At 40.4% G+C, this 16,558-nt stretch overlaps 1 protein-coding gene across 1 annotated transcript; it reads right to left on the reverse strand.

The window, feature by feature from the left end:
- Positions 1-1,571: 1,571 nt before the first annotated feature.
- On the reverse strand, positions 1,572-1,964 carry LOC138071105 (transcription elongation factor A protein-like 5). Its single transcript, XM_068962525.1, has one exon. It carries the CDS (start codon positions 1,962-1,964, stop codon positions 1,572-1,574), a length of 393 nt encoding a protein of 130 aa, XP_068818626.1.
- Between the last annotated feature and the right edge of the window lie 14,594 nt (positions 1,965-16,558).

Consider the following 16,558-nt stretch of genomic DNA (forward strand, 5'->3'; position numbering starts at 1 on the left):
GTCAAATAGATGGGGAAGCAATGGAAACTGTGTCAGACTTTATTTTCTTGGGCTCCAAAATCACTGCAGGTGATGACTGCAGCCATGAAATTAAAAGGCACTTGATCCTTGGAAGAAAAGCTATGACCAACCTAGACAGCATATTTAAAAGCAGAGACATTACTTTCCCAGCAAAGATCCTTATAGTCAAAGCTATGGTTTTTCTGGTAGTCATGTGTGGATATGAGAGCTGGACCATAAAGAAGGCTGAGTGCTGAAGAACTGATGCTTCTTCAGTTTTGAACTATGTTGTTGGAAAAGACTCTTGAGAGTCCCTTGGACTGCAGGGAGATCAAACCAGTCAATCCTAAAGCAAATCAGTCCTAAATATTCATTGGAAGTACTGATGCTGAAGCTGAAGCTCTGATATTTTGGCCACCTGAGGTGAAGAACTGACTCATGATCCTGATGCTAGGAAAGATTGAGGACATTAGGAGAAGGGGATGAGAGAGGATGAAATGGTTGTATGGTATCACCGACTCGATAGACATGAGTTTGAGCAAGCTCTGGGAGTTGGTGCTGGACAGGGAAGCCTGGTGTGCTTCAGTCCATGGGGTTGCAAAGTCAGACATGACTGAGCGAATGAACTGAACTGAATGTGAGAAGAGGGACTTTCTCCTTAGTTCAGTAGGGAACATGAGTGTGTGTACATGCTTAGTTGCTTCAGTTGTGTCTGACTCATTGCAACCCTATGGACTTTAGCCCACCAGGCTCCTTTGTCCATGTGAATTATTTAGGCGAGAATACTGGAGTGGGTTGTCATGCCCTTATCCAGGGGATCTTCCCAACCCAGGGATCAAACCCATGTCTCGTATGTCTTCTGCACTGGCAGGTGGATTATTTACCACTAGCACCATCTGGGAAGCCAGTAGGGAACATAGTGGGGTGTAACTCACTAGAGACTCTAGAGAAATCAAAGGAGCTGTGTTACCTTGAGGAGTTCACTGCTCCAGCAGCAGTGGGGCACTTAAGAGAATACAGGACCCATGAGAAGAGGTAGAGTGTGCTTCAGGAACAGCATTATCCAGGGCAGAGTGGCACCCACCTCTCAGCTGTCTGAATTTGTTTATGGACACACTTGAGACCTCACGCAGCCCTCTCCCAAACATCTGATGGAGTTCTGGCCTTGCTAGTGCAGGGGAGAGCATAGGAGCCAGCCCAACACAGCTTACACAGTCAGTGTATCATCTGATCTTTTCCATAGCCCTGGAAGGCAAGTTTTATCCCCAATTCACAGATCACAAGACTGTTTTCTACAGCAGTGAATCTGTAATAACTGCCAAGTTGATTCTTCCAGCTTCAAGTCCCAGAGATAATGTGTTTCACACATCATTTCACATCCTGACAACAGGAATTTTAAGTGTATCCCCTACTTTCATAAACTCACTAAACAGTTATTTTGATTGCTTTGTATGCACTTTCCTATTTTTAAAATCTTTTATTATTTTATGACAAAAAGTAATCTGTGTTCTTTAGTGGGGAAAGTACAGATGAAAAGATCATCTCCTCTACTGCCACAACCCGGAGAATCTTCAGTCTGTGGGGGAATCCTCTATCGTCCTGTCCGTTTTTCTTTTTGCCTTCCGGGGCACATAATCTTCAGCAGGGCGCTTTTCGGCAGCGTGAGACTGGCTCTCTGGCTTTGCCTGGGATTCCCGCTTGCCCTTCCTGAGTGGATTTCTCTCAGCTTCAGACTTGCCCTGCTTTTCTTGCTTCCCCTCACCTGCTGGTTGTCGCTCATTGTCTGGTTTCCTCTCATTCTGGACCTCTGGTTCCTGTTCTGACTTCCTCTCCACTTCCAGCTTTTCTTTCTCATTTGACTGTCCTTCATTTTCAGACTGTACTTCATCTTCTGGCTTTCCCTCATTGTCTAAATTTCCTTTATTTTCCAGCTTTCCTTCATTTTCTCTGTAGACCTTCTCCATGTTGAGGTTTGCCCTCCTTTGCCTGTTAGGAGACAAAATGGAGACAAAGTAGACAGGATTCAGGTGGTGAAATACAGGTCCTGATAAATAGTTGCCTCTATGATTTAGGATCTTTATCAGCCTATCCCAACTTTCAGGTGCACTCCCGCCCATATATTTTCTCCTTTCTTTCCCTGTGTCTGCAAGGTTGGCACACACGTTTATATGAGCCCGCCTTGCAGACACTTCTGTAAGTACTTCTCCTATTTAAGTGTGCTATGCTGACAAAGTCCATAAGAGCAGATTTGTCCCTAAACTTTGCTCTGGTCTTGACTATGCCCGTAACAGTTTTAACCTGGTGGTCCCAACTTAGACTGACCTGCAAGAATTCTGTCCAGTTTTTTTTTTCCTCTTGTCTACAGTTGTAAGACTTCTAGAACTGCAGATACAACTGAACAATGGCCAGTTCTCAGATTTCAGAGATACTCTGATATCTTCAAGGGCTTCATGGATACCATGCCTACCAACTCTCACTTCCTTGTTCTCCCCTCTGTCCTCACCAACAATAAAACACCATGCTCCCTTAGGGTCCTGACAAAGGCCATGTATTCTGAGGCTGGAATAGGGAGTCTTGGAGGAGGGGTGGCAGATAGTGGCCTCCCCAACTTCTCTCAAGCTTTAGTGACTCGTACTTCCAGGGCTTCTGGGGCAGTTGCCCTCTCCCACTGACCCGCACTGATACTTCAGGTCTTTCCTTTCCTTGTCTGGGTTGGTGCCTACAGCCACAGACCTGAAGATCTATAGAGACAGGAGACAGATGATGAATGAGGGATTGAGAAGTGAATGACTGGCAAGGGGATACTGATTCTTTTCCCTTGCATGCGTGCTCAGTTGCTTCAGTCATGTCTGACTCTTTGTGACCCTATGGACTGTAGCCCACCAGGCTCTTCTGTCCATGGGATTTCTCAGACAAGAGTACTGGAGTGGATTATCATGTCCTCCTCCAGGGGATCTTCCCAACCAAGCATTGCAGGTAGATTCTTTACCACTGAGCCACTGGGGAAACTGATTCTTTTCCCACTGCTTGTCAAAACTTTCCCAGCTCCCACCATCCCCTTGCCCTTTCCCCTGCTTCACTGTTCCCCCTCTACAGTCCCTCCCTAACAGCCTCCGTTTTTCTTTTTGCCATGAGAAATGGCAGAGAAAGATTTTTTCCAAAGTATTTCTATGTTTCCCAATCTTCCTTCCAAGTTTCTATCTCACTTTTTCTGTGGGGTTCAGGGCATTAATGTTCAGAAGACAGAGCGAGCTGTGCTCAGGTCTCTGCCCTCCAAACCCCCACGCCTGGACACCCAGATACAATGAACCCATCAGTCATTCTGAAAAATGGTGATGGTAGAGTCATGGAGCTGGGAAGAAATGTGCAGAGCATTACTGCCACGCCCTCCCTCTCTGCAGACACAGAAAACCACATTTTCCTGCAATTCAAGAGATAAATTATTTCCAAACTCAGTTAAAATTTTGGTCCATGTTACCTCCTCGTGACTCTTTCTAGTTCAGAAGCCTCTCCTGCCCTATAGGGAGCTGCTTTCCAGACTGAACCTCTGTCCCCCTCCTCTTTAGCACTTCTCCCCCTCTCCTTACCCTTATTCCCCTCTCCCTCCCTTCCAAAATGGATCAAATATGAAGAAGAACAGGCTCGGATCCTTGGCAAAGGGGTTTGCCTCCCCATTCTGGGTTCCCAGGTTTTGTCCTCTTCCCTCCATCCTGGAAGGATCACACCATTTCCTCTCCATCCCCCTCCCCTGGCCTTCTCCCTCCTCAAATGTCCCTGATAAACTGCCTCCTAGGAGATCCCAACCGGTACCCATTCTCATCTTCTGGCCCTTCTCTCTCTCCTCCCACCGAGTCCTCTGTCTCTTGCACCAAATAGATAAACATCAGGGAAGGGGCAGAGAGAATCCAGTCCTGAACCTGCTCTGGTCTTTGCCTTTTGCACCCCCCCACCCTAGGGGTCCACAAGCAGCAGTGATTTTGTGATCATTCCAGGGACATGCTTCCTTCTCAAATTTCTTGCTCCCATAAAGTGAAAGTCACTCAGTCACCCACGAGTCTCCTCTCTATGGGCTTCTCCAGGCAAGAATATTGGAGTGGGTAGCCATTCCCTTCTCCAGGGGATCTTCTCAACCCATGTCTCCTGCATTACAGGCAGAATCTTTACCGTCTGAACCACCAGGGAACCCTAAGAATACTGGAGTGGGTAGCCTGTCCCTTCTCCAGAGGAGCTTCCTGACCCAGGAATTGAACCGGGGCCTCCTGCATTGCAGGCAGATTCTTTACCAGCTGAGCTACCAGGGAAGCCTTGTTGCCATAAGCCAGTACTTCACTAGGGAATAAGTGATACCTGGACCTCTCCCACAACACTCACACAGTTTTCTGCGCCACAATGAAAAGGGGTGGGAGAATGAATAGGGGAGCATCTGGAAAGCAGACTGGATCCTGTGTAGCCTCTCTTTCCGTTACTATCCCTACCTCAAGTCTCCCCCTCCCCTGCTCTGGCTGGTACCAACTTGTGACCTGTGGGGCTCTTGGGCAGTTGTCCCCTCTAACCTTCAATCTGAAATCTGTCTTCCTCCACAGAAATAGGGAATTGATACCTGGAGGAGAGGGACTTCTGCAGGCGTCAGCGCTGGATCACAGGAAGGAGTGTCACCAGTGGGCTCGGATCCCTAGCTCTCCTCTCTCCTGCAATAAGCGTGTCAGAAGTCAGCCCACTTCCTCCCTTCACTTGCCCCCTCCCAGCTCACCCTCCTTCAGTCCCTTTCCCTCACTGCCTGAGGCCCTGTCCCTCATTTTGGTCGTGACTAATCCCAGAGGTCAAATGGGGCCCCTGCTCCCGTGGTATGTATTTGTGCTGCCTTATCAGCCGACATATCTTCTCCCAGGGCTCCTGGCCCCACTGGTACATTTCTGAGGAATTTCTTTCTCTCCTTTGATCTCAAAGCGCCTGTCCTCTCCTACTTCTCTACTCTGACCCTGATTGTTACTCTTTCTGTCTTCACATAATAAGTACAGGGTGGATTGGCAGGTAGGGAAGCAGGTAGTTGAAACAGCGATTTTCTTTTCTTCTAAATAATTTTCTTTCAGTTTTATTTAATGTATTCCTCACAGCATGAGTTATTCTTATAAGTTAAATAAAGCTCTTTTCATTTGGGAAAAAGAACATGTTCAACATAGAGGAAAAAACCAAGATCCCCAAATTCTGAGAGCAAGTTAAGTTTCTAATATTAATTTTTACTATATAGAAAGTGGATTCGATTGGCTACATATAAAATTTTTTTTTTTTAGTTTTCATAAATGTCATGTTCTGCTGAAAAGTCCATGTATTTAATGTTCCCAAACAATAGCTGAGTGCTAAGTGCACTTGCTGGTATGTGATGCCTAACACAAGATCAGTCTTGAAAATCTGGCCTAAGGCTATTTCATTCAGAGGTTTAACCATGCATGAAGGCAGCTGAGCATTTGAGGGGTGCCGAACATGATCTGATCTTCCCTGCCCTACCTGACTGTTGCTTACTCCAAAAATATACATGGAGAGGTGACCAAGATGGTGACTTCAATACATGCTTTTGGCTCCTCCCCTCCCTCCCCCAAATTCCCGCAGAGATTACTCAATTCCAGCAGAGGCGGGAATGCTGTTCTGACAATTGGAGACCAAAACAGATCCCTTCTAGACCGCTGCAGCAGAGGGTTTCCATAAGGCCTATAGAGCAGCAGAGGGTTTCCATAAGGCCTATAGAAGTGATTGTTGTGGGGAAAGCCTCCATACCTGCTTGTTGTCTGCCATTATTCCCAGTGCCCAAGTGAAAATTTCCTTGATTCTGTCTATCTGCTGCCTACCACCTAGCTAGGGAGATACAGCCTGCTGGGCCTTTCAACTCTATTATCTTTACCTCCAGGGCATCTTGGAGGAGCCTAGCCAACCAGCAGAGCTGCTGCCTGCTAGTCCACAACTGCCCTGGCATGCTTTCAGCCACATTTAGACCAGAAGGAATTCTGACAAGCCAACCATGCTGATTGACTGGACCAGGTGTTTTCAACTGAGGGAGTCTGTGAACCACCTTAAATAATAGGCAAGGTTGCATATGTTTAAAAGGTAGTACAATTTAACTTATATGCAGAGTACATCATGAGAAACGCTGGGCTGGAAGAAACACAAGCTGGAATGAAGATTGCCGGGAGAAATAGCAATAACCTCAGATATGCAGATGACACCACCCTTATGGCAGAAAGTGAAGAGGAACTAAAAAGCCTCTTGATGAAAGTGAAAGAGGAGAGCAAAAAAGTTGGCTTAAAGCTCAACATTCAGAAAATGAAGATCATGGCATCTGGTCCCATCACTTCATGGGAAATAGATGGGGAAACAGTGGCAACAGTGTCAGACTTTATTTTTTGGGGCTCCAAAATCACTGCAGATGGTGATTGCAGCCATGAAATTAAAAGACGCTTACTCCTTGGAAGAAAAGTTATGACCAACCTAGATAGCATATTCAAAAGCAGAGATATTACTTTGCCAACAAAGGTCCATCTAGTCAAGGCTATGGTTTTTCCAGTAGTCATGTATGGATGTGAGAGTTGGACTGTGAAGAAAGCTGAGCACCGAAGAATTGATGCTTTGAACTATGGTGTTGGAGAAGACTCTTGAGAGCCCCTTGGATTGCAAGGAGATCCAACCAGTCCATTCTGAAGGAGATCAGTCCTGGGTGTTCATTGGAAGGAATGATGCTGAAGCTGAAACTCCAGTACTTTGGCCACCTCATGCGAAGAGTTGACTCATTGGAAAGACTCTGATGCTGGGAGGGATTGGGGGCAGGAGGAGAAGGGGACAACAGTGGATGAGATGGCTGGATGGCATCACCGATGAGATGGCTGTGAGTTTGAGTGAACTCCAGGAGTTGGTGATGGACAGGGAGGCCTGGCGTGCTGCAATTCATGGGGTCGGACACGACTGAGCGACTGAACTGAACTGAACTGAACTGAACTGAAAGTATGTAGACTTATGAAAAGAAGATCTGTATCCTAGGAACCTCAGAAGTCCTGAGACATGAGCTGGTTGACATCATGAAGAAGCAGGAGCTATGAGGTCAAGAAAAGGCAGAGGAGAAGCAGCTACTTGGGAATGAGACCAGAAGAGACAAATAGCAGCAGATCTATGTTAAAGGAGAGCACTTACTCCTTGGGTTCAGGCATTCTTAACTAAAGAAATCCCTGGAATAATGTTCAAAATGATGTGCGTCTACATGTGTGTGGGGGTGGGTAGGATATTACTGGGTGTGTACATTTGACTAGGATAGTATCTATTACTTTCTTCAAATGCTCAAATGGGGTTATGTAAAAAATGAAGTAAAATAAAGTAAAAAAAAATATATTTTCACATTTTTTTCAAATAGGATTATTTCTTAGAAGAAATTAACATTAATGGTTAACCATTTTAATGTGTACAGCTCAGTGGCATAGCATACTTTCATGATGTTGTGAATCTATCACCTCTATCTAGTTCCAAAACATTGTCATCAATTCCATACACATTAAACAGTCACTCCCAATTCTCCCTTTTCCCTAGTCCCTAGCGACAACTAATCTACCTCTTGCTTCTATGGAATAATTTATATAAATGGAATGATGCAATGTGTGACCTCTTATGTCTGACTTCTTTCACTTATAATAATGTTTTCAAGGTTCATCCACATTGCAGCCTGTACAGTATTTCATTTCTTTTTATGGCTGAAAATGCTTCGTTTTATGTCTATATCATATTTTGTTTATCCATTCAAACATTGATGGATATCTGGGTTGTTTCCACCTTTTGACAATTGTGACTAGTGCTGCCTTAAACATTTAAGTATGTTTTTTATGTGGATGTATGTTTTTATTTCTTTTGAGTATATGCCTAGGAATGGAGTTGCTAGGTCATATGGTAATTCTATGTTTCTCTGTCTAACTATTTGAGGAACTGCCAAACTGTTTTCCATAGTGGCTGCAATATTCTGCACTCCTACCAGCAATGTATGAAATGTATCCACATTCTCCAAAACAATTGTTAATTTCCATTTTTTATTTTTATGATCCTAGTTGGTGAGAAGTAGCTTTGATTTGCATTTTCCTAATGACTGATGAAATTGAGCATCCTTTCATGTGCTCATTGGATATTTACATACCTTCTTTAGAGAAATATCTATTTAAGTTTTTTGCTTATTTTTAATTGGGTTGTCTTTTTGTTGTTGAATTGCAGGAATTTTTCATATATTCTGGATTGTCTTCACTTTTTGATGGTGTCCTTTGATTCACTAAAGTGTTAAATTTTTATGAAGTCCAATTTATGTTTTTCTTTTGTTGTTCATGCTTTTAATGTCATATCTAAGAATCTATTGCCAAATCCAAGGACATGAAGATTTATCACATTGTTTTCTTCTAAGAGTTTTAAAGTTTTGGCTCATTATTTAGGTCTTTGGTTCATTTTGAGTTAATTTTTTATGAAAGTGAAGTCGCTCAGTTGTGTCCAACTCTTTGCAACCCCGTGGACTGTAGCCCACCAGGCTCCTCTGCCCATGGGATTCTCCAGGCAAGAATACTGGAGTGGGTTGCCATTTCCTTCTCCAGGGGATCTTCCTGACCCAGGGATTGAACCCGGGTCTCCTGCATTGCAGGCAGACGCTTTAACCTCTGAGCCACTGGGGATGAATGTATAAGATTCAAAGATTCTTTTGATGGCAGGGCATTATACACTGTCACTTGAATGGATCAAAAGGCATTTTTACAAGAAAAATTGCAATTTACTCTTTGATGTCTTGACTTCTGTTTTAAGCTTGATTATTTGGGATATTTGAGCAGCCCAAATAGTAGAGGATATTTGCAGAGAGCAGGAAATAAGTTGCCCTAAATAGCATAGAAAACATTTTATTGTGAGAATTAAAAGAAGGAAAACAAATAGAAGAATAAAGAGTCTTTGTAGACCAACCATAACCAAATTCCTTATTTATATGGCATTAGCCAAGAAATCAGATATGAAGTTTTCAAGGTCTCTAACAATATTTTTGGTAGACTTGAAAAGTGTTATAAGTATAATTATATATTTTTATGACAAAAGTATCTTGGTGACAAGTCCAGTAGTTATATTGTTGGAGGGTATAAACTGATAGTTTAGTAAAATATATGGGAAAAGTTACTAGTATTTATAGCCAAGGAGAAGAGGTAGTTGTGTCCATGGTCGGAGACATAGAACAGGAGATAGTGATAGAAAGTTGGAGTTGAAGAGTAGGATAAGGTGCTAAGAAGTGGGAGGTCCTCTTTCTAGGTAGTTGAGGAGTGTTCTAGGAGGTAGTTGCTTCCTGAGGAAAGCAATAATCTCCATTAACTTTTATAGTGGCATTAATAGTAATAACCTCTATAAGATTTCCCTTCAGGCATAGGAGTAGAGATGTGTATAAGTTTTGGCAGCGAGCAAAACATATACCAGGGTCATGTACTAAATAAATGATGAACTCAAGACATAATAAGATCACTAAAATCAAAGGAAGAAAAGTAATAAATACATTGTGTCCAATTTGTCAAAATCTTAAGGAAGGTAGCACACAGGCATTGCTGGGACTCTGGTCTTAGTGGCTGGTAGGAACTCTTTCCCCATTGAATGATCTTGACACTCTTGTCAAAATTCATTTGACTTACATATGAGAATTATTTGGGGTATTCTATTCCATTGATCTGTCTTTATAACAGAATGACACTGCTTGATTATATAACTTTACAGTGAGTCCTCCAAATTTGTTCTTCAGTTTCAAGGTTGTTTTGGCTATTTAGGGTCACTTGAGATTCCATATGAATTTTAAGATAGGTTTTTCTGTACCTGAGTAAAACATTGAAATTTTGATAAGGGTTGTACTGAATCTATAAATTATTTTGGCTAGTACTGACATCTTAACAATATTGTCTTCCATTCCATGAACGTAAAATTTACTCCTGTTTTATACTTTTTTCAGTGTAAAAGTATTTTTCACCCTTGCTTAATTTTATACCAAAATATTTTATTCTTTTAATGCTATCAAAAAAGTATTAATTTGTTTTTCAGATTGTTCACAATTGGTGTATAGAGACATAACCCATTTTTATGCATTGATTTTGTACCTGCAGCTTTGCTAAATTTATTTATTAGTTTTATTGAGGACTCTTTAGGGTTTCAATCTATAAGATCGTGTCATCTGAGTACAGAGATATTTGCTTCTTTCTTTCCAGTATGGATTCTTTCTCACCTGATGGTGCTTGGACTATGCCTTCCATTACAGTGTTGAGTGGAAGTGATGAAGCTGACATCCTTTTCTCATTTCTGATCTTAGAGCAAAAGTTTTCAATCTTTCACCAACTGGGTATGATATTAGTTGTGAGCTTTTCATAGAAGGTATCTATTATGTTGCGGTAGTTTCCTTCTATTCTTAGTTTGCTGAGTGTTTTTATCATGAAAGGGCAGAGTGTTGAATTTCGTTAAATGTCTTTCCTGAATCCATTGAGATAATGCTTTTTTCCCTTCCCTCTCTTAATGTGGTTTATTACATTAATGTATTTTTATATGTTGAATAGGGCTTTTCTGGTGGCTCAGCTAGTAAAGAATCTGCCTGCAGTGCAGGAGATCTGGGTTCTATCCCTGGGTTGGGAAGATCCCCTGGAGGAGGGCATGGCAACTCACTCCAGTGTTCTTGCCTGGAGAATCCCTATGGACAGTCCTTGGGGTCACAAACAGTCAGACACAACTGAGTGACTTTCACTATTTTGAACAGTACTTATATCCAGGAATAAAGTCCACTTGGTCATGGTGTATAATCCTAATGTACTGCTGAATTCCATTTGCTAGTACTTTTGAATAAATATTCATATGAATTATTGGTCTATAGTTTTCATTTCTTGCAGTATCTTTTTCTGGCTTTAGTATTAAGATATAGCTGGACTGGTAGAATGAGTTATAAAGGGTTTCCTGCTCTTCAATTTTCTGGAAGCATTTCAAAAAGTTTTTTTTTTAAATATTTGGTGTAATTTACCAGAGATACCATCCTATCCTGCTCTTTTCTTTGTTGAGAGCTTTTTGATTATTGATTCAGTCTCCTTACTCATTATCATTCTGTGCATATTTTATATTTCTTCAGTATTCAGTCCTGGTAGGTTATGTGTTCTACGAATTTGTCTATTTCACCCAGGTTATTCAATTTGTTGACATACAGTTGTTCATAGTCTTCTCTTATAATCCTTTTTATATCTGTAAACTTAGTCATAATTTCTGTAATTTAATTTTAGGCCTATAGATATTCTCTTTTTCTCTACTCAACCTAGCTAGAGATTTTTAAATTTTGGTGATATTTTTTTTTCTTTTTTTATTGATTCTTTGAATAACTAACTTTTATTTTTCCTCTATTGCTTTTCTATTCTCTATTTGTCTTTAATCTTTATTATTTCATTCCTTTTAATAACTTTGGGTTTAATTTGCTCTTCTTTTTATACTTGATGTATGAAATCAGCTTTTCATGTGAGATCTTTTTTTCTTTTTTAATGTAAGTGTTTATAGCTGTAAGTTGCCCTCTAAACTCTATATTCACTGCCTCCCATAAATTGTGGTATACTGTGTCTTCATTTTCATTTATCTTGTATTTTCTAAATTCTCTTGTGGTTTCTTCCTTGACTCATTAGTCAAGGTTTAATATACTTTTCTTGAATTCCTTGAGAACCCAAGATCTCCAGTCAGTCCACCTTTGTATCTCTATCTTCCAGTGTTATCATGTGCTTTTTGTTACGATATGTCTATAGTTTTTTATGAAGAGATCTCTAACTTTCCCATTCTTTTGTTTTTCTCTATTTCTTTGTGACTGAAGAAGGCTTTCTTATCTCTACTTGCTATTCTTTGGAATGCTGCATTCAGATGGATATATTTTTCCTTTTCTCCTTTGCCTTTCATTTCTCTTCTTTTCTCAGCTATTTGTAAGGCCTCCTCAGACAACCATTTTGCCCTTTTGCATTTCATTTTCTTATGGATTGTTTTGATCACAGCCTCCTGTACAATGTTATGAACCTCCATCCATAGTTCTTTAGGCACTCTGTCTGTTAGATCTAATCCCTTGAATCTATTTGTCACCTTCACTGTATAATCATAAGAGTCTTAATTTAGGTCATACCTGAATGGTCTAGTGGTTTTCCCTACTTTCTTCAATTTAATCCTGAATTTTGCAATAAGGAGTTCATGAACTGAGTCACAGTCGGCTCCGAGTCTTGTTTTTGTTGACTGTATAGAGCTTATCCACCTTCGGCTGCAAAGAATATAACCAGTCTGATTTTGGTGTTGACCATCTGGTGATGTCCATGTGTAGAGTCATCTCTTGTGTTGTTGGAAGAGGGTGTTTGCTATGACCAGTGCATTCTCTTGGCAAAACTCTGTTAGCCTTTGCCCTGCTTCATTTTGTAGTCCAAGAGGAGTACTTGCCTATTACTCCAGGTATCTCTTAACTTCTACTTTTACATCCCAGTCTCCTATGATGAAAAGGACATCTTTTTTGGGTGTTAGTTCTGGAAGGTCTTGTAGGTCTTCAGAGAACTGTTCGCCTTCAGCTTCTTCGGCATGAGTGGTTAGGGCATAGACCTGGATTACTGGGATACTGAATGGTTTGCCTTGGAAACACATTGAGATCATTCTCTCATTTTTGAGATTGCACCCAATACTGCATTTTGGACTCTTTTGTTAACTATGAGGGCTACTCCATTTCTTCTAAGGTATTCTTGCCCACAGTAGTAAATGTAATGGTCATATGAATTAAATTCACCCATTCCAGTCCACTTTAGTTCACTGATTCCTAAAATGTCGATATTCACTCTTGCCATCTACTGTTTGACCACTTCCAATTTACCTTGATTCATGGACCTAGCAGTCCAAGTTCCTATGCAATATTGTTCTTCACAACATCAGACTACTTCCATCACAAGTCACATCTACAACTGGGCATTGTTTTTACTTTGGCTCAGCCTCTTCATTCTTTCTGAAGCTATTTCTCCACTCCTCTCCAGTAGCATATTGGGGACCTTCTGCCTTGGGAAGTTCATCTTTCACTGTCATATAATTTTGCCATTTCATACTATTCATGGAGTTCTCAGGGCAAGAATGCTGAAGTGGTTTGTCCAGTGGACCATGTTTTGTAAAAAAATTAGAGAAAATTAGAGATACCAAGAGAACATTTCATTTAAAGATGGGCAGAATAAAGGACAGAAATGGTATGGACCTAACAGAAGCAGAAGGTGTTAAGAAGAGGTGGCAAGAATACACAAAACAACTATACGAAAAAGATCTTCATGACCCAGATAACCACAGTGGAGTGATCACTCACCTAGGGTCAGACATCCTGGAGTCTGAGGACAAGTGGGCCTCGGGAAGCATCACTACGAGCAAAGCTAGTGGAGGTGATGGAATTCCAACTGAGCTATTTTAAATCCTAGAAGATGATGCTGTGAAGAGCTGCACTCAATATGCCAGCAAATTTGGAAAACTCGGCTGTGGCTGCAGGATGGGAAAAGATCAGTTTGCATTGCAATCCCAAAGAAAGGCAATGCCAAAGAATGTTCAAACTACTGCACAATTGCATTCATGTCACACCCTAGCAAGGTAATGCTCAAAATTCTCCAAGCCAGGCTTCAACAGTAAATGACCCAAGAACTTCCAGATGTTCAAGCTGGATTTAGAAAAGTCAGAGGAACCAGAGATCAAATTGCCAACATCTGTTGAATCATAGGAAAAGCAAGAGAATTCCAGAAAATCATCTACCTCTTCTTCAGTAACTACGCTAAAGCCTTTGACTGTGTGGATCACAGCAAACTGTGGAGAATTCTAAAAGCAAGGGACCACCTTACCTGCCTCCAGAGAAATCTGTATGCAGGTCAAGAAGCAACAGTTAGAACTGGACATGGAACAGTCTGGTTTCAAATTGGGAAAGGAGAACAGCAAGGCTATATATTTTCACTCTGCTTATTTAACTTATATACAGAGTATATCATGCAAAACCCCAGGCTGGATGAAGCACAAGCTGGAATCAACATTGCTGGGAGAAATATCAATAACCTCAGATATGCAGATGACACCACCCTTATGGTAGAAAGCGAAGAAAAACTAAAGAGCCTCTTGATGAAAGTAAAAGAGGAAAGTGAAAAAGCTGGCTTAAAACTCAACATTCAAAAAATGAAGATCATGGCATCTGGTCCCATCACTTCATGGCAAGTAGATGGAGAAACCACGGAAACCATGACAGACTTTATTTTCTTGGGCTCCAAAATCACTGCAGGTGATTATTGCAGCCATGAAATTAAAAGGCACTTGATCCTTGGAAGAAAAGCTATGACCAACCTAGACAGCATATTAAAAAACAGAGACATTATTTTGCCAGCAAAGGTCCTTATAGTCAAAGCTATTGTTTTTTCCAGTAGTCGTGTATGGATGAGAGAGTTGTACCATAAAGAAAACTGAGCGCTGAAGAATTGATGCTTCTGAACTGTGGTGTTGGAGAAGACTCTTGAGAGTCCCTTGGACTGCAAGGAGGTCAAACCAGTCAATCCTAAAGCAAATCAGTCCTGAATGTTATTTGGAAGGACTGATGCTGAAGCTGAGGCTCAAATACTTTGGCCACCTGATGCAAAGAGATGACTCATTGGAAAAGACCCTGATGCTAAGAAAGATTGAGGGCAGGAGGAGAAGGGGACAACAGAGGATAAGATGATTGGATGGAATCACTGACTCAATGGACATAAATTTGAGCACACTCCTGGAGATGGTGAAGGACAGGGAAACCTGGCATGCTGCAGTCCATGGGGTCATGGAGAGTTGGACACGAATGAGCGACTGAACTAACTGACTGTCTATGGTTTTTTAGTTGTAAGATTAAAAGTGTGGAAGCGATGGGACAGCTCCATCTTATCCAGAACTAGAAGTCTGCAGGTCAGGTTTTGCTGTCAATAAAACTGAAATCCAGCTCATGTTTAGTTATGGTCCTGCAGCTTCTCAGATCTATGGCAAGACACTTGTACTGTCTTAGAATGTGTCCTTATTTATTGTTATAGAGAGAAATCTTAGGATTTCTAACAGTTTGTCTCTATCCATCTCTGAGAATCAAAATGGCTTTTGATGAGAAAGGTTTCATTTTGATGAAGTCCAATATATTGATTTGTTTTCTATTAGAGGTTTTTTTAAATTCTAATTTAAATTTATTTACATACTGAAAGTGTTAGAGTTTCTCCTGTGTTTTCTTCTGTAAATTTTATGTTTTACCTTATATTTCAGTCTTTGACAAGTTTGACTCAACTTTTTATATGATGTGAGATAAAGTTTTTCTAATGATGACGATGTGGTAGTGATCGTGATCATGATTGTTAATAAAATTTCAGTTGAAACTAGTCCCAATACTAGTTATGGAAAAGAGTGCCTATTCTACCATCAAATTGCCTTGGAAGCTTTGTCAAAAGCATATATATAAGTCTATTTCTTGACTGTTTTATTGACCAATTTGTCTATATTTATGCTGATACAACACTGTTCTATTATAGTACCTTTATAATAGTCTTGTAAGAAGGTAGTCTAAGTTCTCAAAAATGTTTCTTTTCTCAAGGTCATCTAAACTATTCTCAGTTCTTTGGATTTTTTAATATAAATTTTAGAATAAGATTGTCAATCTGTATTAAAAATTGCTGTGGTTTAATTTGTCATGAATGTTTTATAGTTTTCAATGTGCAGATCCTGAAAATCTTTTGTCAAATTTAAACCTAAATAATTCATATTTGTAATGTTACTGGAAATTACATTGTTTTAAATTTTATTCTGGCTACTCATTACTTGTAGAGAGCTGAATATTTTTCCTTAAAATTTATGTTCACTCAGCACTTCAGAATGTGATCTTATTTGAAAATAGGGTCTCTGCAGATATAATTAAGAATTGAGTGATATCTTACTGAATCATGATGGGCCCTAAATCCAAATAACATATCCTCAGAAGAGACAGAAAGGATACACAGAGTAGAAGCAGAAATTGTAGTTGCTGCCACAAGCCAAAGAATTAGGGCCACTGGAACTAGAAGAGGTAAGGAAGGATTTTGTTCCCTAGAACCTTCAGAGAGAACTTAGTACTAGTGACATTTTGATATGGACTCTGGCATACTGAACTGTGAGAGAATAAATCTCAGTTTTTTTAAGTCACCAAGTTTATGGTAATTTGTCACAGCAGTCTCAGAAAACTAGAAATATATTTGTATATTGATCATGTATTCTGAAACTTTTCTAAACTCACTTATTAGCTCTAGTAGTTTCTAGTATATTACATAGCATTTTCTACAGGGACAATTTTGTTTTCTATGAATAAAGATGTATCTATTTTTTTCTTCTGCAATTTGTATTACTTTTATTTCTTTTTCTTATTGTACTGGCTAGAACTTCTAGTACAGTGTTGATTCTAATTAGTAAAAATGTCCATTTTTGCCTTGTTTCTTATCTTAGGGGGAAAACATAGGCACATATCATTTTGTAAGTTTTTCATAGATGTATCAGGTTGAGG

Source organism: Capricornis sumatraensis, chromosome X (genome assembly GCF_032405125.1).
Source record: "Capricornis sumatraensis isolate serow.1 chromosome X, serow.2, whole genome shotgun sequence".
Classification (NCBI taxonomy): domain Eukaryota; kingdom Metazoa; phylum Chordata; class Mammalia; order Artiodactyla; family Bovidae; genus Capricornis; species Capricornis sumatraensis.